General features: G+C 44.8%; 1 protein-coding gene across 2 annotated transcripts in view; it reads right to left on the bottom strand.

The window, feature by feature from the left end:
- Nucleotides 1-24,912, bottom strand: part of RELL1 (RELT like 1) — a 64,983-nt gene extending 40,071 nt beyond the window's left edge. For both annotated transcript variants that reach the window (XM_029947522.1, XM_029947531.1), the window contains exon 1: nucleotides 24,734-24,912. In XM_029947522.1, the coding sequence (XP_029803382.1) occupies nucleotides 24,734-24,821 (88 nt within the window). In that variant the 5' untranslated portion in view covers nucleotides 24,822-24,912. The remainder of the gene's footprint in view (nucleotides 1-24,733) is intronic.
- Between the last annotated feature and the right edge of the window lie 1,161 nt (nucleotides 24,913-26,073).

Raw genomic sequence — 26,073 nt, 5'->3', positions numbered from 1 at the left:
ATATACAATCAAATCCCAGTCAGCCTTAAAAAAGAAGGAAATCCTATCCTGGGTGACAGTATAAATGGACCAGAGGACATTATGCCAAGTGAAAAAAGCCAGTCACAGAAGGACAAATACTGCGTAATTCTGCTTTACAAGCGATCTAAAATAGTCAAATTTATAGAAACAGAGAGTAGAATGGTGGCTGCCAGGAGTGGGGGGAGGAGAAAAAACGGGTAGCTGCTATTCAACGGGTATAATGTTTCCGTCCCTGCGCTCAGCATTGTGGCTGCTGTTAACAATACTGTACCATGCCCTTAAAATTTTGTGAAGAGGCCTAATCTCATGTTAAATGTTCGTAATACAATCTTAAAAAAAAGAAGCAAGAAACAAACAACCTGAGAAGACTCTTTAGAAAAAGAATTGAGAAAAACTCAGAAAAGTCAGGCAACATAGAAGTTCCTAAGGACTCATGGGAAACCATTAGTTTCTAATTTAAGAAGCTGCTGGGAATTTTTTAAGCTTTCTCCCTGTACTTTACTTCCTGTTTTTCTGTAGTTTCTTGAAGTAAACTTCAAAATCCCAAAATAAATAAATACATACATACAATGAAAAATTAAGGAAGGAAAATAGATCTTCGTGGCCTTGGACAGCACAGTTTTTCAGTAGACCAGAAGATAAGACTAGATTCCCTGGGTTGAAGAACAGGGACTGAGCTCAGTTTACTCCTAAAACCCAGCAGAAACACAAAAAGGGTAGGGTAGTTTACCTTCAGGGTAAAAGGAAGAAATTTCTATTTGGAGTTTTGTTTTGCTTTTAAGTGGCTGAAACCGATGTCTTTACATACAAAAGGAGCATAAGGGAGAGACTGAGGGGGAATAAGGAGTGATGGCCTTCAGGAGATTTCAATAGGAAGACAGATTAAACACTGGAATAGGAAAAACAAAAACACTTCTTCCCGAATCAGGGGGGTTCTGTAAGTTAGAGACCTCAGTAGTGGGCTGAAGGAAGGCAGCAGAACAGGGTGCATGATATCCTCCATTTTCTCTCACAATAAATAGGTAGAGATGACATCTATTGAGATCTGGGGGACAGCAGGTCAGAAGAGCAACCCGTGGAGACAGGGAGGCGTGGCGGAGAGATTGAGGGAACAGGAGAGGAACAGGAACAGGAGAGGGCTGTGCGCAGACATTCAGGGCACAGCTGAGAGGGCACCGCACCCCAAATCTCCAGCTGGGCTATCCTGCATGGAGGGGTCCACACAAGCTGGAAAGCCCAGTATAACAAGGGACCAGCGATCAGAGTCTGAACGGAAAGCATACAGAGCCATGGTAAGGAAGGGAACTGTTTTGGGGGAGATGGTGTTCCAGAAGACATGGAAATGTGGCTCAGAGTAGTTGGCTTCTCTGTTACCACTAACAACAATAACTACCACGCTTATGGAGCATTTATGAGCCAGCACTAAGCTAAGCATTAAATCTTCACAATAAACCTAGGGCGTAGTTAGAGGTCTATCCCCGCATGACAGAGGTGGAAAGGAGGCACAGAAAGGTACAACAACCTTCCCAGGGTCACACTACTTGGTGGCAGTGCCTCAATTCAAACCAGTCAGTCTGGATTCTGCCTGCCTTTATATTGTTTCCTCTTACCTTCTGGAAGCCTGGGTCTCTGCATATGTAAACTGTGCCTATATGTGACTGCGCACCATCCACCTATAAATGCCTGTTTAAGGTATATTTTAATCAGTTCTCTTTCAATCATATTTTATAATTTAGCTACATCCCTGTTAAAATGCTAAATGGTGGTTTGTTCTCATGTTTCACAACTTACAGTAAAGACTCCCCAGACTTCAAAACTGTGATTTCCAATTATCACATCAGGAAGTTGGACAGGTTTTGAAAATGCCTGGCACTAATGAACAAATACAAAATTAATTTTTGTCCCCATCTCTTGACTTCTCCCCCTACTCCAAAATCTGACCCAGGCCACAATCCAGGTCCACTCAGCCTCTTTATAAATAAGCCCATTGCCTCATGTCAAGTTCGTCCTGCACACAGCAAGACCACTGAAGCAGGGAGTTCTTGACTTGCAATGATGAACGTGATTCCCTTCCGCAACATCACAAGTAAAAATGTTTAACGAAAGCCAGTGTTTATCAAAATCCTTTGGGTTTTTCCTACAACCTGGCCAGGTTTGGTTTATTCGCTGCATTTTGAGGGCCCACTACGTACTGTGAATTGCCAACATCCCATTAAGAAGGTCACAAAAGAGGACGTGATTAAAAAAGCCTACAGATGTTAAGGAATGAGGAAGAAGTCTGAGGAATGGCTCCAAGTCAACCCCCCAAATTAAAAGCACCTTTTTAGCTTGTTTCCAAATAATACTTGTATTTCCAGCTGACCTCAGTCGTCAGAGGAGCTGAGAAGGAATAGCATGGAAATGGCATTCCTCAAACCCAGTGGGCATAGCTCGAGGTTGCTTAACAATGGGGAAGACAAAGCTAATAACCAGAGACTGCAGATAAGGAGGTCCTTGTGACCTCTCCCAAGCAGCTTTGCTCCAACCAAGGGACATGTTGATGGTTCTGATAGCTATCCGTCCCCTTTTATCAGGAAAAGGTACACATTCTCAGAATCTAGGGTTTCCCAGCAGGTGACCTGACAGTTCAGTGATGGAAAAGGCACTGGCCAGTATGTAGATCGCCTGGTTGGAAAATCACTTTTAAACACACACACCCCATTTTGTTTTTAGTGAAGATTCAAATCACGGTGCCCAAGAGCAGTCTATTTTTGGTCTAGATTACTAAGATCAATAGACGTACATTTCCCTAAAAGGGCTTTTCTTCATTCAGCTTTGCCACTGGTTACCTCTGTAATCTGAACAAGTCACTTTCCCTCTGTGGACCTCAGTCTGCTCTGCTGAAAAATTATGAGCTGCAGCCAATGGTTCTCCATGGTTCTCCACCTTCTCAACCTTCTCTGGCCCCATCCACAAAGCATGACTGGCGATGAAAACCACAAGCTGACCCTGTTGTATCCACCACGCAAAATCCAAAAGGCCCTGATGACAAAAATGTTTATAATTCATTTCATAACAAAACCAAATCTGAGAAGGGCATTGGTGGCCACACCTATTCTGATCTAATGTGAGGCTATTTATGACCTCTATTCCAGTGAGTTTGACACATAAACATTAATGTATCTGATTAGATTTCTTTTTATTTATTTCATTTATTTATTTATTTATTTATTTATTTATTTATTTATTTATTTATTTTGAGAGAGAGAGAGCATGAGTTGGGGAGGAGCAGAGACACAGGGAGAGACGATCTGAAGCAGGTTCCATGCTGCCAGCCCAGGGCCCGACATGGGGCTTGAACTCACAAAACCACGAGATCATGACCTGAGCCAAAACCTAGAGTCGGACGCCTAACCGACTGACTGAGCCACCCAGGCAGGCACCCCTTGGTTAGACTTCTGAAACGATAGATGACATTCAGAGCTTTGGCCTTGGGCCCCAACGGTTTCAAATGTTGACATTACTATGAGGTGACATTACTAACCTTTTAGAGAAGGGGAATCACAGGTTCGGGGAGTGTGTGTCACTTGCCCAAAGTCACACAGTTAAAAACTGGTAAAAGCCTGCATGAAAACCAGGCAGGCTCTCTACTAGTGTCTGCAGAACGACCTTCTTTATTAAGTTAATTGTCAAAAAACAGTTGAAATCAATTACATACACTAATGAAAGGGGCAAATGCAAAACAAATTCTACAAAACAAATCATCCCCAAATTATTTCTATCTTTGGCTACAGAGAGAACCAAAGTCACAGAGCTTTTAAGACCATCCCTGACATGCCGTTTGCTGAGATAGAGCACCCATGCAGACACATTTTAAAAAGCTTAAAATGAATGGGGAAAACAGAGGAGCTTATAGGGAAACCAGAAGACGGTGGAAGTCGGTATATAAATAAGTACTAAACTCTGTAGTGAAACTTCAAGCCGCTGCCAACCTCTATCTATACAACTCTGAGATAAACAGCTGCCACAGCTCTCCCCTCCCCCACTCGGAAACTGTGAACGGGCAGGGAGGGACATCCAGATAGGATCCAGCCGCCCAGAGTCCACCCACCCATGACAGTGCACCCTGTCACTCAGTTACCATTACTTTTCAAAGTCCTTGATATGCTCCATGACACTGGAGCGCAGAATTCTGATTCTGGACAGCGAAGACCACTTTGGGAACAGACAGAGGCCTAGACACCTTCCCCAGCAAATTGTGCATAAATCAGCAATGCCCAACTGTGAATCCCTGATTTACAGAAGCCTACGGCTAAGATGTCCCTGGAAAAACACAGCTGTCCCTGAGGTTTCTGCTACTACTTGTGTGAGATCAGTTATACCCTGGAGAATGTCACAACGGAGAGCTCAGGGCAGCAGCACCCCAGATCTGTGGGAGAGGGAAACAGGCAGGGACGAGTAGCCAAAGATTTCAAAATATTGCCTGTGGCCAAGAAAGTTTCTTCCCTTTCCCAGTCCTTGGCCAAATGTTCTCTTTTGTTAGAAACTAATATAACCAAATACAATAAGTAAACCTTGACTGGAGTCTGGCTCAGAATTTTAATCAATAATAAAAATTTCAAAACAGCTATAAAGTATATTTTGAAGACAACTGAGGATACTGGGTTAAAGCAGGATCAGAGACACATTGTTTCTTTTCCTGGGCACAATGATGCCAGTGTGGTTACAGAGAAGGAAGTCCCAAATCCCACAAGATAAATGACACAGGTATTTAGAGAGAAATGTAACAAGGTCTGCATCTTGACTTCAAATGGTCCAGCAAGGAAGAAGCTAGGTAGATGGGATGAGCAAGCCGATGAGGCAGAACGTTGAATCTAAGTGGTGAGTATACAGGTGCCCACTTTATGATTCTTTAAGCTTTTTTATATTACAAGTTCACAAACGGGGGCACGTGGGTGGCTCAGTTGGTTAAGTGTCTGACTTGAGCTCAAGTCATGATCTCACAGTTTGTGAGTTCAAGCCCCGTATCAGGCTCACTGCTGTCAGCACAGAGCCTGCTTTGGATCCTGTCTCCCTCTGCCCCTCCCCCACTCATTCTCTCTCTCTCTCTCTCTCTCTCTCTCTCTCTCTCTCTCTCTCTCTCAAAAGTAAATAAACTTACCAAAAAAAGCTCACAAAGTCCCACTTAATCATTTTTAAATACCCTTTGTGGGAGCCTAATTATTACTTGTAATGGGAACATCTCATTACATTTCAATCTCCAACCCGATTACCCCCTGTTTGGAGCCCATCCTTAAGCTTCCGTTTCTCTGTCTATGTACTATAGGTATAGAAAGGGAAGTAACTAGTGGGATCCAGGAAGAAAAGGGACTTTACATTAGGCTTCAAAAGAAAAACTGAGTTTGGCTGGATAAAAAGAGAACGAACATTCTCGCGGGCAGGAGAGTGGGGGACAAACCTGAATCCTTCCTGAACCCCAGGTAGTTACTAGAACAAAGGACTGAAACGGAGCGAGGTTACTATAAAGAAACAAAGATACTTAAAATAATGATGGAAATTGTAAATATCATCATAGGTTTCAAATGAAACTAGAAGGGGAAAACTAACGGTGCAGAGTCCGAGAAAGTCCCCAACGTTCTCCACAACTGTCAGATTCACCATCTGAAGTTACTTCTGAAGGCTACAGAACTCCCTGGCCGAACACAATTCCCCAAGGGCATCAAAAGACTGAACACAGATAACAACCACAACTTCAGAGCTGCTCCTTGGGAGAGGATTAACTTTAGGATCCCAGTGTTCAGAGGAGCCAAGGAACTCAACTTCTGGACTCTTCCTGAACCTTCCAGAGTCCTTCCAAAACAATGGTCTGCATTCAGAGCCAACAGAAGGTTCATCTGACCTGGCCTCACCCCAGACCGGAGCAAGGTCAACTCGCCAGCATCTGCACTGGGACACGGGCCAGGAAGCATGGCTGCAAGGCAGAAAAGGCTGAAGAGACCCCAGTGGACCCCCAGCTGCAGGGCACATCTTGGGGTCCTCAGGGGTTTAAGTAAGGGCAATGCCTGGGGCTCCACAGTGCAGGCCAAAGCTGAATCCCCTCTTCCGTTCCCTGTCTCCCCGTCCCCTGCCTCTCCTCCATCTTTTGCTATTTTCAGTGTCACCAGTCTGAGGATTTTTAAAATTTAAAAGTCTTTAGCTATAGAGAGCACTGTCTTTTCTGGGGAGGGACTGGATGGCCGGAGAACAGGTGTGGAGAGATACCTTTTCCCCCTTCTGCACCTTTCACATTGTAAATTATGTCCAAACAAGAAAGCAATGGAAGTTTTAAAAAGTCATTCATTTCAAATGACTTTAAAGCAACAAAACTTTGGAAATCCAATCTTGACTTTGGGTCCTTTTTACAGGTGGTATGCTATGAAGAATGAGTTGCTACATTAAAAATAACTCAGTGGCAGCGTTTGCTGTTTACAGAATGGCAAACACTGTTCTGGAAGCTTCATGTGCAAACAACAACATCTATAAGGTAGGCCCTCTCATTACCCTCCAGGCCCCTCGCTCTTAGCCACTGTCTAGTGGGGCCTATAAGAATGGAGGTGGCCTGCAATTTTATCTAGGGACACACACGTCACAGTAAACAGGTTAAACCATCACCAACTGACCACAGAGCCGGGCCAGAGCCCAGGACCACGTCCATCCACTGGAATGCCCTTAAACCCTAAAAGGCTACCTCTCTCAAAATGACCCTATTATGTATGATAAACACTGAAATCTGCATGCATCCTTTTTTAATGCAAAAATCTTCTTCATGAGAAATGATTAAAGCCAGTTATAGCAAGATGAAATTTGTAATAAATTCATTTTTTAAAAAAACATCTCAGCAGCATAAAATTACCTGATACTAACTTTCAACTGCAAAAGCAAAAGATGACTATAAAGTATTAAGTGCTTTACCCCTCCACAACTATGAAAAGGAAAGGAAAATTTTGTCCTATCTATTGAAAATCACCTTGTTTACATATGTATGTTTTCACAGTATTACTCCCAAAGTGTTACACTTAGAAGCAATTCAACAGTTGGTGCAAACATAATTTGTTCTAACAGCGTTAGTTCCATGCCATCTAAAAATCTTGCAGACAAAGAAGGCAGGCAGGAAGGGAAAGAAAGGGAAGGACAGGAGGAGGAAAAGCTTCAGTTGTACACATCAGCTAGAGACACCATACAAGACAAAAATTTCCTATCCAAATGACACTTGACACTTTCACATTCATTATTTTATCAAAACCTCTGTGAGTTTTTAACTGGTTGGTTCAGTTGGTTAAGTATCCGACTTCAGCTCAGGTTGTGATCTTATGGTTCATGGGTTCAAGCCCTGCTTCGGGCTCTGTGCTGACAGCTCAGAGCCTGGAGCCTGCTTCAGATTCTGTGTCTCCCTCTCTCTCTGCCCCTCCCCAGCTTGTGCTCATTCATTCTCTCTCTCTCTCTCTCTCTCTCTCTCTCTCTCTCTCTCTCTCTCTCTCTCACACACACACACACACACACACACACAAAGGTAAATAAACTTCTTTTAAAAAAAGAAATCTCTAGTCCCAAGGAAATAGCCAGGAGGGGGAGTGAGACCCTCATTTTGCAAGAAATCAGCGGCCTGACATGACATGACTGGGTGGAAGCAAAGGAATGAACTGGACAGAAGAGCCGCAACTCGCACCTGCCGACATCTGCCCACGCCCTTCACATAGCTCACGGACCCGAGCACATGACTGTGCTCCAAGTTAGGAAACCCGAAAGTGAAACAACCCACAGGAAAACCCCGGTTTAAGTCAAACACAGACGGTGTCCTGTCTACGGCCATCGCAGCTCCTGGGACAGGCGCACCTTAGCCATTTGTTACGTGGACCCTGTAAAAACTGGGAAAGCAGATTCTACCCCTCCCAGAAGGGCTCCTGGGTGACTGAGTGTCCACTCTCCCTGTAACCTGATCAGCAGTTTTGTCAAGATGCTATTTGTAGGACAGAACGTCCAGTGTACTTACACACCCATCTGCCAAATACTGACAATTTATTAAGAAAAAAACCAAAATAATAGATTATTTTCAGAGCTGGACAACTGATGGACCCTGTGGCTTTACACACTTGTTGGGTAAGCCCTTTCTGAAAGATGTTAATCTACCAGCAAGCCCCCGGGCTCATGGAAATCAACAGAAGGTTCCAATTAGCAAAGATTCAAAAGGAGGCCACAAATAGCAGCACATTCCTAACCCCAGCCGGGGGAACTGGCCCTCAACTGCATTTTCACAGGACTCCATTCCATTCCAACTTGGGAGATGGGTAAAGGGATGATAAATAGGAGGGGAGCTTACACACCCTTTCCAAAGCCACCACCCGCTTCTCACAGGGCTGCAATTCCTAACAGATCTGTCCGTGCATACTCCTCGCAAGAGGCCAAGCAGGGACTACGTTAGAAATTATTTAAACCGTGGGAGAAAGCGAATAGCAAGTGTCAGGACAAAACGACCAAACAGGAAGAAGAGGACAAGCCCAGGGCGCCCGTTTCCAGCAGAAACAGCAAGAGTGAGGGTGAGGGAAGGGGGTCCCTTAGGAACCCTCGGTTCCTCCAGAGCTTCACAGACAGGGAGCTGGCACGGAGGACCAGGCCTCCGGGATCTGCTAGGTCCCTGCTTTCGGGCACGATCCGTCCCTGCCGGGGTCGGAGGGCAGCCAAGTGGTTTCCACCCAGCAGAAGACGACACAAACTAACCACGAGGGAACACAACGGGGTGTCACTGAACCGGCTGGAGTCATGCAAGGGCTGCACGAAGGAAGACTGGCAGAGGCAGAGAGGCAGACGGCTGGATTCTCCTGCGGAGTGTTGCGGGTCCACCAGTCCCACATCCAAGGCCTCAGGGAAGTTCATCCACTCTGCCACCAGCTGCTAACAGCACCAGGACCTTTACCGAGTGCTTATTTATGTGCCTGGCATGTCCACTCACATTATTATTATTATTTTTTTTAATTGTCATGATTCTGAGACAGGTGCTGTTATCAGCCCCACCTTAAAAATGGGGACGGGCTAAAGAACAAAATTCTGAAGTCATGCTCACTCAGCTGGGGAAAGGCCAGGAATTGAACCGAGATCTGCTGCAGGCAGGGCCCAAGCTCTGCACCAAAGCTGCTCCTGGAAAGAAAGAGGCAAAAGCGGAAGCCAGCTTGTTCTTAGCTTGTTCTTAGCTGCACTGTGTTCCTGCATCTTGCTTCTTAGCTGCGGGACCCCAGTTAAGTCAGTTCACTTCCCTTGCCTCAGTTTCCTCATCTTGAAAACGCAAATAATAACAGAATTGGTTCTGAGCATGAACTGAGGTGAACTCGGGCTTCCCCAAGGGACCAGCACAGAGTAAGCACCTAAAAAATGTTCTTATTGCTGCGATGTTAGTTACCAGTGGTAGTAAGTGTAAAGGCTGCTCACCTCGCAAGCTTACATGTTAGCCGGGGATACAAAACCGGCACACAGGAAGACAGGGAACCACAGGAGCCACACCGGAGGAGGCGGTGTTAAGTGTGGGGGACGGGACAAAAATCACTGCATAGGCCCTGCAGGTGAGGGAGCGGCCGCCCCAACGGGGCTCCCGGGGCGGCACAGTGGGGCGAGGCGGCTGCCACCCCCACACTGGCCCAGCAAGCACTTCCCTTCCTTCCAGGAACAGGAAAAGGAGCATGATTCAACAGAAAGCTACAAAAGTCCTAAACCCGGGCTTTTCCCGTTAGTCACACTTCAGCAGGCAGGGTTCCTGCAGCAGAGGCATGTGGCCTGCCTTCTGGGAACACGGGAACCGGGCGCTGAGAGGAGTTAAAGGTGGAGGATCAGGCCCCCGCCCAGCTTAAGTGCTCTGATGTGGAGCTGCCTCTGTGCGGTGAGAGAAAAAGCAAAGCAAAGTACAGGAGGGTCTAGGAGAGAGACAAGAAGATCACTTTAAAAAAGGCAAATGAGGTAAAGGTTAAACAGATGTGATCAGGAAAACCCGAGACGGAGAGAAGCTGAGTTTGAAAGGAAGAAATAAATGTGAAGGTCACTAGCACAAAACTCAGATAAGAACTCTGAAAACCAGTAGCAAGGGTCAGACCCAGAGAAAAATACTACTAATAGTTACGCCTTGATGCATACTTCCTACAAATAGCATTCCAAGAATTTTACAGGTATGAACTCATGTAACCCTTACAATAACCCTAGGAAGTAGGTACTATTTGTTTCAACCCCATTTTACAGATATGAAAGCTAGAGCACAGAGAGGTCAAGTAACTTGTATCAGGTCACACAGCTAGCAGGTGGCAGACTAAGATTTAATCAAGGCAGCCTGGTTCCAGAACGCCATACTCTGTACATGCCCTCTAGCTTCTGAAGTGAAATAGTTAACAGTTCTGATGTTCAGGAAAGTTCCACAAAATGGGAAATGGGATTATCCATAGCTTAACTCTAGTTGAGAGTCATAAGTAGTAAAATCTACGGGTAATCATTATTCATCTAATTCAGTAATAAATCTAGAATGACAGAATGGCTTTTCCTAGTGAACCAGTAATTGGGAAGGAACGATCCATTTAAGTTATATTCTCTAGGTCAATCTACCTATGTTTTTGGTATCAAGTACTAATTAAAAAAAAATCCTGCCACCATTTATAATAAACAAAATCAGAAAGCCATCCTGATCTATATTTAACAGTTATAACTGTTGATTACTCAGAAATCCTAAACCTTCCTTTGACTTTTAAAACAATTGAAATAATTTGTGTGAAGGGATCAAAGTTGCCATATATGCTTTTGCCTAAAATTATCTCAATTGTAAGTGAAAAATGTTACGTGAAAAAGATAAACACAAAGCAGACTTTTGAGCTAATATGACCCCAGTTTTATTGAAGAAAAAGATAGCCAAATGGCAACACTAGTTATCTCTGAGTGGTAAGATTATAAGTTATTTTAATTTTCCTTTTAGTGTTTTGTATCTTTTGCTGGTGGAACCTTGGAGTAGTGTTTTCTTTTCCTATGTGCACTTTCTAAACTGTCTTGATGGTCATCACTACAAGTTGTTTTTTTTAAACTGCAGATAAAAGGTCAGTTAAGGAACTTCATTACTATTAGGTTGAATCATATCAACTTGTCGTCACTGTAGGTCAAAAACAGTCAAATATTGGTAATTTCATATGGCTCAACCTAATAGTAATATTAATTTGGTAGAGGTAAACCATGATACTGGAAATCCCTTAGTAAGGAGACTACTCATAACTGCAATCCATAATATTTACATACTAGATATTTCTACAGCTAGAGGAAGAGACAGTGCACCACAGGAGAAGGGGCCAAAGAAACCACAGAGTCATATAACTTCTACTTTATAACACTATAAAACACAATATAAGCGCTTTGTGTTATGTAAGCACATAAACAATAAAGCATTGGCCTGGTAATTTCTTTTCTTTCTCACTATTATTTTTTTTATAAATTTTTTTAACTATTTATTTTGAGAGAGAGAGAGAGTAAGCACAGTGGGGGAGGGGTAGAGAGAGATAGGGAGAGAGAATTCCAGCACAGAGCCCAATGGAGGGCTCAAACTCAGGAACCATGAGACCAAGACCTGAGCAGAAATCAAGAGTCAGATGCTTAAGCAAACTGAGCCACCCAGGCACACCTCCCAGTATTATTTTTGTTAACGCCTTGTTGAATCCTTATCAAGGAGATGCCTCCAAGCATAATGTTTTAATATTATGAGTTGGTTTTTCCAAACAGGAAAGATTGGACTTTCATTTTTCCAACAAGAAATTCTCCATCACTAGCTGGGTGTCCAACACATCAATTCAGTTCTGACTCCAACCACATGGAACTAATGCAGACGGGCTCCATCCCACAAGACTGCCCCCACTACAGCCACTGGCTCCGAACGGGGTCCCCAGGTTAACCAGTTACAAATTCAAGGTTTTTCATGATCTTTTCAAGTTCAACAATTTGCTAGAATAACTCACAGAACTCAGGAAAATGCTTACTTAGGATTACAGTTCTATTATAAAGGATACGACTTCAGAACGGCCAAATGAGAGAGATGAGTAAGGAAAAGCATGGGTGGAGGGGGAGCAGGATGATGTGTGCCGAACTTCCACACTTCTTCCAGACACACCACCCTCCCAGCACATCCATGAGTTCAGAGTTATTATGGAAGTTTCTCACACAGGCATGACCATTACTGATTAATTCAATTGCCAGCCCCTCTCCCTTTCCTGAGATGAGAGGAAGGGACTGAAAGTTCCAACCCTCTAATCCTGTTGTGGGTTCTTCTGGCAACCAGCCGCCATCTGGAAGCTGGCCAGGAGCCATTCATTAGCATAACTCAGGTAAGGGCTAAAGGGCTCATTATGAATAACAAAAGACTCCAATCTCTCAAAAAATTCTAAGGGTTTTAGGAGTTCTGTGCAAGGAACTGGAGACAAAGACCAAACACACATATATGTTTTATTATTACACATTGACTCCAAGTCCAGAGTCCTTACTCATTCATATATCAAGATGCAGCGCTGAACAGTTCGAGAAAGATCAACTATTTTGTCAATTCAAGCAAAAGAATTCTCTTTCTCTTTGTCTTCCCCCTTCCCACTCCCACCCAGGAACTGAGCTAAGTCGCACCTCATCTACCACCTATGTAACCATTGTTTCCATAGTACGTACTCACCTAATGTACATTAGTACTTTCAAGCAGATTATCTCCCTCTCCCCAAAGCAATCTGGTCATGTTATTATAAAAAATCAAGGGACGTAAGGAAACGGACTTGCCAGACAAGACAGGGAGAGGAAGCCCTTAGCCAAGCAGGGTTTCATAAATCACCCCAGTGCTGACTGCATGTTTTATTTAAAGAGACTGCTCCATACATTGGTAGGCCAACACTGCCCTCCTGTCCTGGAGAGAAAACAATGAGAACTTGACCAAACAATAGGGGGAAAGAACTAGAAATCACAAGAGTCTTCTGAAAATCAATGCTTAACGATGAAGAAATCAGAAGTTAAGCTGATTTGTATAATTTCAGAGAATTTACTCTTAACATAAGACAAACGCACAACTAGCTAGCGTTTACCATTAAGGAACACTTCCTGGTCTTCACACCATCAAGACTGGACACTGCACTCACTTTATGATTCCAATTTCCCAGCACACCTCAAACCTGAAAAAATTATTTCTGTGTGACTGACATATGTATTATATTAAACCTATATACTATGTGTCATATTTCTATTACTTACAAAGGATACATTATCTGATACTCCTAACCACTCTGAGATGTATAAAGAACAGATATTCTCCTTACCCCTGCTCCCCACCCACCAACCCCATCCTCCTCCTCTCTCTCTCCTGCTCTCTCTGTTCATCTCTGTCTGTCTCTCCAAAGAAGCAACTTCAAAACAACAAGAAGGAACAGCAATATCAATTGCCTTGAGGAAGTACTGGGGCCATGTCTCGAACTCCGGGCTTACGGAGCTCTGCATCTAGGGCTCTGCCATCACATCGCAGTGCCTGGGGACTCCGTCTGGTCCCCTCTCCTCCACTCCACACCATCCTTAGTCCCCTACTGCCTACACAGTGAAGTACACAGTTTCAGGAACTCCTGAGCCTCCCCTCAGCCTCCCCTCTGTAGTCTCATCATGGATTTTCACTGAGGAACCCTCCGTCTACACGGGGTCTGCTCTGACTTTTCCTTTCCTACTGCTATACGGTTGCGCAGGCTGTTCCTTTTGCTGGACAGGCCTCCCCTACACTCCCTTAAGGTCTACTTACGCCAAGCTTTAGGCATGTTGAAGTCCTTTCCACCTCTCCCAACAGGAGGAAAGTCCCTCTTCTGTGATCCCACGCAGCACTTTGTAGTTCTTGGATTATACCAAACTCATTCTCCATGATTCTACAATGGCTTGCATTCATAGCTTATCACTCCCTTCTCAATCACAAGTTTGGGGAGGGCAGAAACCAAGTTTGTTGTTCATGTTTCATACCTACACAACAACTAATAGTATCTCCAATAAGGCCCTTGGTTTTTTAAGGAATTGCAAGTTGGGGATACCTACATGTCTTACCTGCAAAGACTATTAAGACGCTAACTTGGCAATCAGGCATGTGAAAGAGATTTTACCCTCAAAACTCAGCTTCCAGGGGTACCTTGTGACTTAGTCGGTTAAGCATCCAACTTCGGCTCAGGTCATGATCTCACGGTTCATGGGTTTGAGCCCCGTGTCGGGCTCTGTGCTGACAGCTCAGAGCCTGGAGCCTGCTTCAGATTCTGTTTCTCCCTCTCCCCCGCTCATGCATGTGATCTCTCTCTCTCAAAAATAAACATTAAAAAAATTAAACAAAACCAAATTAAAAAAACAACTCAGCTTCCTGGCTTGATCACCTAGCTTCCAGCAATCTTCAATGCCTCTTTTTTCTGCCCATGCTTGTTTTGTGTTTTGCCTTTAGGAGGAGGTTGGAAAGAATTGAGGAAGCAGCAAAGGAATTAAGACTCGACAAGCATATAGCACAAACACGCAAAGAAAAATGAAGGAATGCCTGTTCATTAGCCATCTGCCACTTTACCAATGCCAGGAAATTCCAGGCTGCTGTTTTTATAATGTAGATAATTCACATGATTGTGTTGGAGACTTCCAGCTATGAAGAGCTGTGAGGGCATTTGAAAATTAGTGTTCCCGAGTTATATAGTGAGACAGAAAGCCCAGTGAATTCTTCGAGCTTCCACTCCTTACAGGAATCTCAGAGAGCCATGTTATGTTTGCACATATGCACGGGGGAGGAAGGTATGTTACCAATACTGAAAAGGATTTTTTGTTTGTTGGGGTTTGGTTTGTCTTTTTTTTTTTTAACTCTACCTATCATGTGACAGGTTCTTTATAAATCTTCAACCACTCAGCTAAACTTATCTGACCAATTTAGAAGGGTAATAGCATAACTGTCTCATTTGTGTCTTTTTAGGAAACCGAAATCCATTTTTCCTTAATATCTCCCTCATGCCAAAACTTTCAAAAATTCATTTATAAACCTAATGACATGTAAATGGAATTACTCTATTCAAAGATTCACTCTAAAAGCAAAAGGATGATTCCTAAAGAATTTTTAGGGGCGCCTGAGTGGCTCAGTCGGTTGAGCATCCTACATCAGCTCAGGTCATGATTTCACAGTTTGTGAGTTCAAGCCCCATGTCGGGCTCTGTGCTGACAGCTCAGAGCCTGGAACCTGCTTAGGATTCTGTGCCTCCCTCCCTCTCTCTCTCTCTCTCTCTTTCTCTCTCTCTGCCCTCCCCCACTCATGCTCTCCCTCTATCAAAAATAAACATTTAAAAATTTGAAAAAACAGCCCATTTTCCACTAAAATCTATATGTAATTTATGATGTCTTTGTTTCCTATTTAAGTAGATGGACCTACAGTGAAAAAGTTAAAAGAAAAAAAAGACTAAATATAAAACCTTCCTTTTACCTGTGGTGCTGAGCATGCAGGACATGCAATTTCACACAATGACAAAGGACATTTGAGAACAAGGGACACCCATCTAGCTGTGGCTTCTCCTCATCTGTGACGTGAGCGAGGGACGTCTTGCTTCTCTTCATCTTGGTGATTCCTCAGTAAATCTCAGATCTCCATTTACTCATCTCTGCGAAACAGAGACCATGGCAGCCCGCTCTGCAGACTGGCTGCAAGAATCCGATCGATCAGTGAAATATTGGAGCATTCTTCTCTGCTCGGGGTGCTCCAATCAGACACACGCAGTGAAAACAACTGCTTACGATTTAATGTGCAATAACATGGGATGGATGCAACGTGCATTCATGGACCCCGCGTGTCTATTGACAGGACAGAAAACCAGTGCAAAAACCCAGGAAGGGTTTCTGAGGCGTGTTACCCTTGATCTCAGCTTGAAGGACAGGTGGAGAACAGGACGGATAGCACACAAAGCAGGGGGGGTCTCCTGGTTGAGAGAAACACAGCATCCTAGTTCATCCACCTCTTACCTCCCGCTCACATGTGACACTCCAGCAGCATCACCTGGGAAATGTGTCGGGACAGCAAATTCTCCAGGTCCTTCCCACATCTAAGCCTCACACACTCTGGGGCGGAGCCCAGTGACGCAGCGTGTTGGAACCAGACCCCTCCCCGCCTCCCCTCTGTGACCCCTAGTTCTCTTCACCTCACTAAGGCCGACATGTTTACAAGTATAAGCTTAGGCTTCGTTGCCTTCAGAAAGTCCTGCTCAGCTGTACTGGGCTCTCGTCCCACACCCAGCCCCAGGTTAGGCACTCAAGCCGGTGTCTTACTTACAAAGGACACTTAATCTCGATTGCCACTTTTATCTTCTTTCCTGATAAGCTGCTAGCTCCAAACAGGCGCTGACTGAGCCGATTTTGTTGACATCACCTCATCCCCGGTTCCTCCCAGACAGGAAGGCCCTTGACTAACATTTGCTGAATTAATAAACATATCAAGGATTAACTAGTGAAACGAAGATATAAAGGAAAGACCAAAAGTACTACGGAACCTGATAGACACACATTAATAAATGCATTTGTACTAGATGTAGAAACACAACAGAATTTAATGTACCTTTGAAAAGAATTTCATGAGTGGATTTGGGTTTTGAAAACTTTTGCTTTGAAAATTTTCACTAATACTTCCAAACATATCAATGTCCTACCATAGTCATCTGATAAAGCAGTACTTAATTACTTTTATTGTCATTCTTTTTTTTCCCTCAGTGACCAGATTTTTCCACCTCAGGTTTTTGGAACAATATGGCCCATTGAGGCTGACAGACAAAACAGCCTCTTATTAATTCAGGAAGGGATGGAGACAGGCATGACTGCTAATATTTGTGGGTGAACATTGGAAAGCCTAACCCTTCACTTTATTGTAAATAAAAAGCCTTGGGCTGAGTCAGAACACCTGGATTCCAACCCTGGCTTCCTTCCTTCCAGGATTTAAGTATCTGCTCTGTCCTGTGCTTGGATCTTAGCTGTGGACAGTGACCAAGACACAAACACAGGCCGTCCCCTCACCAAACCTAATGGCCTGCTTCTGTACTACGGGGTAAGACTTCCTGACTCCCACAGGCCACTGAACCTCTCAGGGCTCAGTTTCCCTATCTGCAAAGAGAGGAGGTTAGTTCCAAGATGACCACCCAAATCCCCTCTGACTCTAAGCTTGTACGACTAAGGACACCACAATCCCTTCACGAGTCAGTTAGCCGTGTCATGCTTCTCAAGTCCTGCTCCCCCAGATCCAGACAGTTGGGAAATCAGAATCTGGAGCATGAGGACCAAGGGCAAATGTGGGCCAAAGGAGCCTTCCCAGAAGCAGCGAAGCTGGGGCCACATCAATGGAGAGCCAGCTTTAACGCAATGTGAAGAGTCCTAGATGGAGTAAAGAACCCACTTTGGCCCTAGCTAGGCCAACTCAGTGTCCCCATCTGCTAAATTAGCTTTGAGGAGATGGTCAAGGTCCCTTCCAGCCCTAATGCTACAGGATTCTATGTCTCATTCCAATATGTGTTTTTCCCAGCACTACCAAGCAACAATTCTATTCTGAGACTATTTACCCAATAGAGCATCAGAGCCCACAAGTTAAAGGCTCAGTTCTGCAAGAATGCCCCTCCGTCCACCTTGGATGCCAATTCCAAGTCCACGTTCTCACCTTGTGCTTCTGACCCACAGGCTATAAATTGGAGGTTCCCACACCCCCCTGCTTGGATGCTATTAAACTGCTAAAGCAGCTCATGACACTAAGAGAAATGTTTTACTTATTAGATCACCGGTTTGTTATAAAAGATATAACTCAGGAACAACCAGATAGGAGAGATGCCTGTAGTAGGTATAGAGAAAGGGCGCGGGGCTCGTGCTCTCTGGGTGCACTGTTCTCCACATATCTCCAAGCCTTCACAAACCCAGAAGCTCATCACTCTTGTTCAAAAGTTTTGGGTTTTGTCATTGTTGTTGTTGTTTTTAAAGTTTATCTATTTATTTTGAGATAGAGGGAGACAGACGGAGGGGGTGGGGGCGGGAATCCCAAACAGGCTCTGTGCTGTCAGTGCAGAGCCCAATGTGGGGCTTGAACTCCCTAAAAGTGAGATCATGACCTGAGCCAAGATCAAGAGTCAGACTCTTAACTGACTAAGCCAACCAGGCACCCTCAAAAGTTTTCTAAGGTATTTAATCAGAAGCTTTCCCCCTAACCCTTCCCCTTCCCAGAGGTGGGAGGGGAGGAGGTTGAAAGTTCCAACCTCTAATCACACAGCCTTTCAGAGGACCAGCTCCATCCTGAGGCTATCTAGGGTAACACCCTAAGTCACCTCCAAAACCTTTTGATCTAAGGGGCTTCTAATGAATGACAAAAGACATTCCTACTACTCAGGAGCTCCTAAGGGTTTGAGGAGCTTGTGCCAGGAACTGGGGGCAAAGACTAAATTTATTTCTTATTTATCCATATCCATGGGGCGCCTGGATGATTCAATTGGTTAAGTGTCCAACTCTTGATTTTGGCTCAGGTTGTCATCTCACGGTTCATGGTTTCTTTCTTTTTTCTTTCTCTTTCCTAATTTTGGTCGCTAAGGGCTCCGCCCCACATCTTCCTGGTGTCCCAAGAGAACTCCCTCCCAAACCCAGTGGCCTCTACTCCTCCTGCCCTGGGGCATCAAGCACTGCCCCACACAGCCTCCTCCTCAACCCCACCCCTGCCGTTGCACAAGCAGCCTCACAACCAGCCTGGCCGGAGCTGCAGAGCTAGGAGATGCCTCAGGCAATGGCAGAGGACCTGAATGGTAAATTCTGTAGCACTTGGAAGCTCGGTCCCACCTGACAGCTGTGATGGGTTAGTATTTGGTTCAGGGCAAAACAATAATAATATATATTTTTTTAGTATTTACTACGTGCCAAACACTGTGCCATGAACTCTCCCGTTTTAGCTCAGATAACAGTCATGGTAACCCCATGAGGCAACTCCGCCATATTTTCTCCATAACACAGATGGGGAAAGTGGTTCAAAGATTTCTTTCCCTCAGCACAATGGCACTTTATGTAACGGCTGGAATGCATATGGGGCTGGCGAGTTGGTAGAGCCAGCACCTGTTGAGAATCCTGGGCCGAAAAGACAAGAAGGTGGAGGGCTTGGGGTAATGCAAAGGAGTTAACAGAAAACCAGTTCCCCGAGTCCAACAGAGTTTGGCGAAAGGATTTTCAAGGTGAGATGACTGGCACAGGCAGATTGCCTGGGGTGTCTGTCACCCTCTATCCATCCGTCCCTCCCCAAAAAGTCCCCTGGGCAGAGTCTAGGGTTTTTTTCTCCCTTACAAAGAGATCCATGTCCGTGGCTGGCAGAGGAGACTGAGCCCGACTTCTCCATAAAGTTCCCATTCTGATAGGCATCCACCCTCAAAGCCACCTAGAAGAAACAAAACCTCAGCTTTTCCCAGGTATCTTTATTTTATTAGATTCCACATGAGACTACCAAAGAAATGAATGCTTCTTTTTGTGAAGTGCCACTCACTTGAGGAGTTATTTTTCCCCCATAGGATATGACTTTTTTAGGCAGTTTTATGTGCGGCTGCCCACAGACAAGAATAATGAGTCATGGAGGAGGAAATGCAGGACCATAATCCTTTATCTGAAAACCTGGAGGTCAGATGTGCCTCAAAATTAAGACTCTGCGATTCTAGAAAGGTAATACAATACATTTAGCACACATTATGTAACATTCAGAAATCAAATTCATTGAGATTACTGCAGCAAAATTTAGCAATCTTCAAACAAAGTGAGATAAATATATAATATAGAACCTTACAGTGCTTTGGCTTAGGTTTTACCACCAATGGAGTATGCAAAAAAGCCTCAAAAAAACCTCTGGTTTTCAGAGCTTTTCAGATCTCAGAATTGTCCAAAAAGGATTACCACCATGTGCAAATGTCTCAGATAGTAGAAGAAAGAGCCAACCTACCAGTAATCAAAGACACACGAATTAAAATAATCAAGGTGCCGATATTTGCCTTACAAATTAGCAAATGTGTTTTGCAGAGAAAATGCCAACAGTGTGAAATGTGAGTCCTTCCCCCACTGCTGCGAAAAGTAAACTGGGACCATCTTCAGATCACTAATACTGGGGTCATCGATGGCCTCAAAAACACGAATACTTTTGATCCCAACACTGCCTTTCCAAGAATCCATTTTCTGTGGAAGTCATCAAGAGCTAGACAAAGCTTTACACATAGATGTTCACTGAACATAGATGTTTCATCTATGTGAAAACTCAAATTCATTTAACAATAATTAGCAAAAACTGAAATCTCGTAAAATGGAGGCACACTGAGGTAAAAATCTGTGAATCCATATAATAAACTATTATGCAGCTATTTTTTGAATAGGCAGGGAAATGAGAAACCTTCACGTATAACATTAAATGAAAAATGCAGGATACAGAATTATATCTGCATTACGATCCAAATGAAAAACAGAGAGAGGTCTAGAAGGAAATACACTAACAGTGGCAAGTACCTTGGAGCAATGAGATCAAAAGGTGATTCTTTTCCCTTCCCTCCAAACTTTAATACTTGGGAAAATTTTCTAAAAGTTCCAGGAGCATTGTATTTTAGCTAAATGAAAATAGGAAAAGGCGGCCAGTCTACATAACTCCCAGTCAACGGCAGCAAATTCATGAATCCGGGGTGTTGTTGCTCTGGGCTTTGAAAAATGTACAATGAACCTATCGTTGCAAAACAATCACTACCTCCAGAATGAAAACCTAACAGTACACGTGGTCTACATTTATTAGATAATTTGCTTGACATTAAAGTTTCAGCCTAATGAGTACTTTGGGGAAGAAACACAGAAAAAAATCATACATAGGATAAAAGATACGCCACTTTGCCATCTGCAAAGACTTTTCAGAGACAACAGCTCATTTAATCCTCACCTGTAGCCAGTAAGGCGAACAAAGATAGGAGTTGGCACATGCCCATTTTACAGGGAAGAACATGGAGGTATAGAACACTCTCCAGAGTGCCAGGGGCTCTTCCTGACTCAATTCCAGGGCTATCTTAGAGCCTGGGGCTCTATCCACGGTATCCTGCCACTACCCTATTACTTAGTGATTCTTTATAAATATCTTAGACTAAAAAAGAAATTTTTCACTTGAAAGAAAAAAAGAAAAGAAAGAAATGATTTACAACTAATAAGAATAGGCTTCAGAATTAAATAGATCTGACTCAAGGTCAAAATCCAGCTCACACATTTGAATGACTTTTTCAAGTTAACTTCTCAGATACTCAATTTTCTCATCTATAAATACAGGAATAAAATTACACAGCTGACAACGTGTCATAAAAAATTTTTTAAATGATCTGAGTACTTAGACCAGAGCCTGACACAGAACAGGTATAACAAACACTGCATTCCTTCCTCCAAAGAAGAGTGAAAGATCTCCAATGAACCAACTCCAAATTCCAATTTTAGTCCTTATTGGCATACCAGACCCGTTATTCTGCCTGCTATCAGGAGCTTACCAAATCTTTACCAATTCCTGAAGTGCTCCCTAAAATAATTAGAAACCACTCAACATAATAGTTTTAACTAATGACAATTTAAATCATTTTTGTCAGTTTTAAATAGTTTCCCTTTTGTCCTAATACTTAAGTAAACTTCAACATCAGAGCCAAATTCTTCAAAAAGTAACAATGAAATTTTTGTTTCTATTGCCCGGGGCTTTGGCCTGTCTCATTTGAATTCAGCTACTGAAACTCCCAAATCATCTGTTTGATTAATTTCTTTTAGCAAGGGTAAAGACAGGCACTACTCGAATTTTTCATTTCCTCTTTAAATTAGATTTGGGCATGGAAGCCCACACTCCAAGAACGCTTTCTCAAAACAGTCTGTCCGCTGATGACGTATTATGTGGCTATACAGCGTAGTAGCTACCTGGCCAAAGGAGAACACAGAATTTAATAAAGCTTATCTTTAGCATCAAATGAGGAGTCAGGAGGCTGGATGGAAGCCCACAAAACCCAAGGAGAGTGCCCTTCCCATTTCACCAGCCCCTGAACCTTTTCCACCCACTCCTTACTAGAAGCCATGCCCATTATCTGGTAGAGGAACTAATAAGCCCAAAGGTTGAGTAACCAGAGACCTTAAGGACATAAATAAGCCAAGATGTGGTAAATCATCCCTTTCTGGTGCTTGTGGTATATAGTTTCAAATGTTGCCTCGAAGAGACAGAAGTTTAATGAGATTCTCCTACAAGGCAAGAAGAGAAAGAGACATTGTCACTACCCACTGTGAATTTATCTGTCCATCTTTTCTCTGCTTCCCAATGTCTCCTAACCACATGCTTACAACTTTAGGATGTCCTACAGTCCCTATCTTAGAATCTCAACAAGACTGCTAAGGTTGAGTTTGATTTCTGCTCTGTTTTCTCTCCAGGGACAAGTGGGGGACAGTAGAAAGAAATCAACTTTGGAATCAAGCAGGCTAGGGTATCAAAGATACATATAAAGATACATTCACATACACACACACACACACACACACACACACACACACCCTTCGTAGTGGTTCTGCTGCTCTGACTGAATGCTGATATATCAATTATGTGACTGAAACAATTATTTAACTGCTCTGGGCCTCAGTTACCTCACCATAAATAAGAATGTCACAGGGCTATGAGAAACAAGTGTGCAAAATGCATAGGTAGTGCCCAACTCAAAGTTGGGCATATAGCAAGCACTCGACATTACTCCCCATCTCCTTCCTCCTACATTCTGAAAACATTCCCTACAAACATTAATACTGTCTTAGATCCCAAGAGGACCAGCTGTTAGCTGGTCAGGGCATCTTTCCTTCATAAAGGCCTCAAGTCACACTGGCACTTTGGTACTCTGTACTCTTTTTTAGATATTTCATTCTTCTCTCTTTTTTTTTTTTTTGTTTATATATTTTTGAGAGAGAGAGAGAGACAGAGTGCAAGCAGGGGAGGGGCAGAGAGAGAGAGGGAGACCCAGAATCCGAGGCGGGTTCCAGGTTCTGAGCTGTTAGCACAGAGCTCGACACAGAGCTCCAACTCATGGATCATGACGTGAACCAAAGACAGATGCTTAACCGAGTGAGCCACCAGGCACGCCTAGATATTTCAGTCCTCCTAATTATTAAACTTCCATCAAAAAGGTTGCTATACAATTAGATGAGAACTTTTCTTCATCACATTCCAGACCTGAGAGCTGAGTGTTGCTCAGAGATCGATCAAAACACAAACTTACTCCAGGAAGAGTCTTTTTCTGCTGCTGACTAATTACGTGCATCCATGATGAATTTTTAACAATTTTACTCCCAGGTTAAGCTATTCAAAATCTGGGCCGACTGGCTCTAGCTCTCTAAGTTCTGTCCTCGACCCCGAGTCCAATTTGAACCTGGTTATGCACCTGTTTGTCTCAGCAATGAAATGCAGGGTGAAAACCAAAATCCAATAATACATGTCACTAGCTGTCATTTCCCCAGGGGGGGATGACTGAAGGAAATACGGGTCTGCTAATAAAGGCTCAGGAGACATCATCTCCGACCTGTTCCCTTCTTAACATGTCCTGTGTTCTATGAGAAAGTGAATAACCAATATGACCAACGTGATAAGCCAGTTTAAAAGCCGTAGCGATTGGAGTCTTCTCAGAAGTAAAGAGCAGTGTACGTGTTTTTATGGAGGAGAGATAGTCACAGTTGGAAGGCTTCCAGATGCTTATTATTTGAACGTGAAGAGGAGCTGCTCAAGCTTGGAAGAGCTTGCTGACGTAAGATTCCAGGCTATGGTAACCCGAAACGGCCGCGGAGGTATATATCTATTAGTATTTTTTAACTACTGCTGTAAAGTGACAATTAAGAGGGAAAACGGTGGCAAGGAATCCCTGGGGTCTATGACCATAAAAACAAGAGTGTGAGACCTGACTTCGGTAAAAGTCACACCTCCTCTTAGATTTCAATTAAAAACCCCTGCTCCAAATTCATCACTGGGGACACACTTTACGGTCTCTGCTGGTGGCTTCCTGCTCTGACCACAGAAGGTTCCTTTTGTGGTGACAGGAATTGACTCAAAGAAGAAAAGAAAAAAAAGTAAGTTTACAAAGGAGCCTCCCCTTTTTCCAAGACTGATTTGTCCAGGATGTGTGGGGAAGATATCTGAAATCCCCAACCTGTTACAAGAATCCAACCAACCACTAAAATTAATGAAAACTTGGAAGGGAAAGAAACGAACTCCCCAAGGTCTCTAAAATATACAACAAAGGCGGGGGGGGGGGGCGGGCAGGCGACGCCAGCGCACCCGGCCCCCTGTGTCACGATCTTCCGCTCACGGGGCCTTTGAGGACAAGCGCGCAAGGAAAGGGGTCCGCGGGGCTCCAAGGTGCCCAGCCCGGCCGGAGGCGCACCCGAAGAATCCAGGCCAGCTGCCTACACCCCGGACAGCTCAGAGGGGCGCGCCAGGGGTAACAGGTCCTCAGAGGAGCCAGCGAAAGGAGGGAAGGCGGGAAGGGAGGGACGAAAACCGTCGCCCCGCGCCGCACCCGGCCCGGGCCACCCTCCAACAGCCAGATGTTCAGCGTCGGGATCCCGCGGCTGTGCCAGGGCGAGGGCAGCTCGGGGCGCTGCCGGGCTGCCGTCCGGACCCCTCGCCTCCTCCCGAGCGCCCAGGCCCCGGCGGGGCACTCACCTGGGGCCACTAGTGGCGAACTCACGGCGCCTCCCACGAAGACAGCGGCTGCCACGACCGCGGACCCCAAGAGTTCCCATGGGGCCATTGCCGCGTTTCTTCGCCCTCCTTCCCCGGAGCGCTGCGTCCGGGGCTCCTGCAGGCAGTGCCGCTCGAGAGCCGGCGGCTGACTGGGTAGCAGGACTCTGCCCCCGCGCGCTGTAAGCCCCGCCCCGTCAAGGGCCCTCCTCTCCAGCCCCACCCACCCGGCCTAGCCGCCAACCCCGGGGCTCCGCCCTGGTCCCCGCCCACTACAGCCTGGCCCCGCCTCTGCCCGCGGCTCCTGCTTCCTCTCTAAATTCGACAGCGGCCTGGGCCGCCGGGACTTGGGCTGTGACCCCGCCCTTCCTGCCCCGCCCACCGGTGCTCGACCACGCCTCCCTCCGCCAGTCCCGGTCACGCCCACCTCTGGGCCTCTCCTCTCCGCGCCGGCTGTGTTTCCGAGTCTGGTTTAGGCGCAACCGCGAGGATTGAGCGGGAGCCGGGAAAGGGGCAGGGTCTCCGCGGCTCATCCTCCACGGCACCGAGAGGCGGGCATGAGAAGAGGAAGAGGGAGAGCCGGACAGGAAGCTCCAGACGGACTGACTTGGCCATCATGGAAGTGGCCACGATCTTAATTGTTTGTTGGCATTTCTATCCAACTGGCATTCCCCTCCGTGACTGATCCGGAGAGGGGCGCTGCGCTGTACGTGTAGTTTCACTGTTTGAAAATTGAGGAGAAAAAGCCAATCATTTAAATTTTTTCCTATCTCTGCTTCCATTCAAACTGCTTCTACGTACCTCTACATACCTACAGGAACAAATTGCTTTTTTTTTTTAATCGTGTGCCCACATTGCACTTTTTGCAAATACTTTAACAAAACAGCTCTTTAAGTGCCTGGTCACTTAGGATCTTATATGCTCACATCAGCTCTGTGAGGTCAGTAGTATCTCCATTTCACAGGCCGTTGAGTAAGCCCACAGGCCACTGTGATAAACTGGAATTAACTTGGCTTCGTTGTGTTTGCTCACTGCTATGCCCTCAGTGCCCAGCTCAATGACAGCACACACTAAGAGGTCAGAAGTGGTTTTGAAACTGAATCATCACATAGCCTAGAGCCTTGCTGAGTAGTTCTCTCTTTACTGCACTTTAGAGACTCCTGAAGCCAGGTGGTCAGTCCTTCAGCATTGCCCACAAGCATCAAGAGGCAGGTGAGGGCTGGGGCTTTTCACAGAATGAAGCTCTTCTTTGGCTTGACACTTATCCTCCAATTTTCAAAAAAGGACTTTTTATCTTCTTGAGTGCTCAGAACAGTCTGCTA

The sequence above is a fragment of the Suricata suricatta genome, chromosome 1, assembly GCF_006229205.1.
Source record: "Suricata suricatta isolate VVHF042 chromosome 1, meerkat_22Aug2017_6uvM2_HiC, whole genome shotgun sequence".
Lineage (NCBI taxonomy): Eukaryota > Metazoa > Chordata > Mammalia > Carnivora > Herpestidae > Suricata > Suricata suricatta.
The sequence above is the reverse complement of the archived record's forward strand: the minus strand, read 5'-3'. Positions and strand labels throughout refer to the sequence as shown.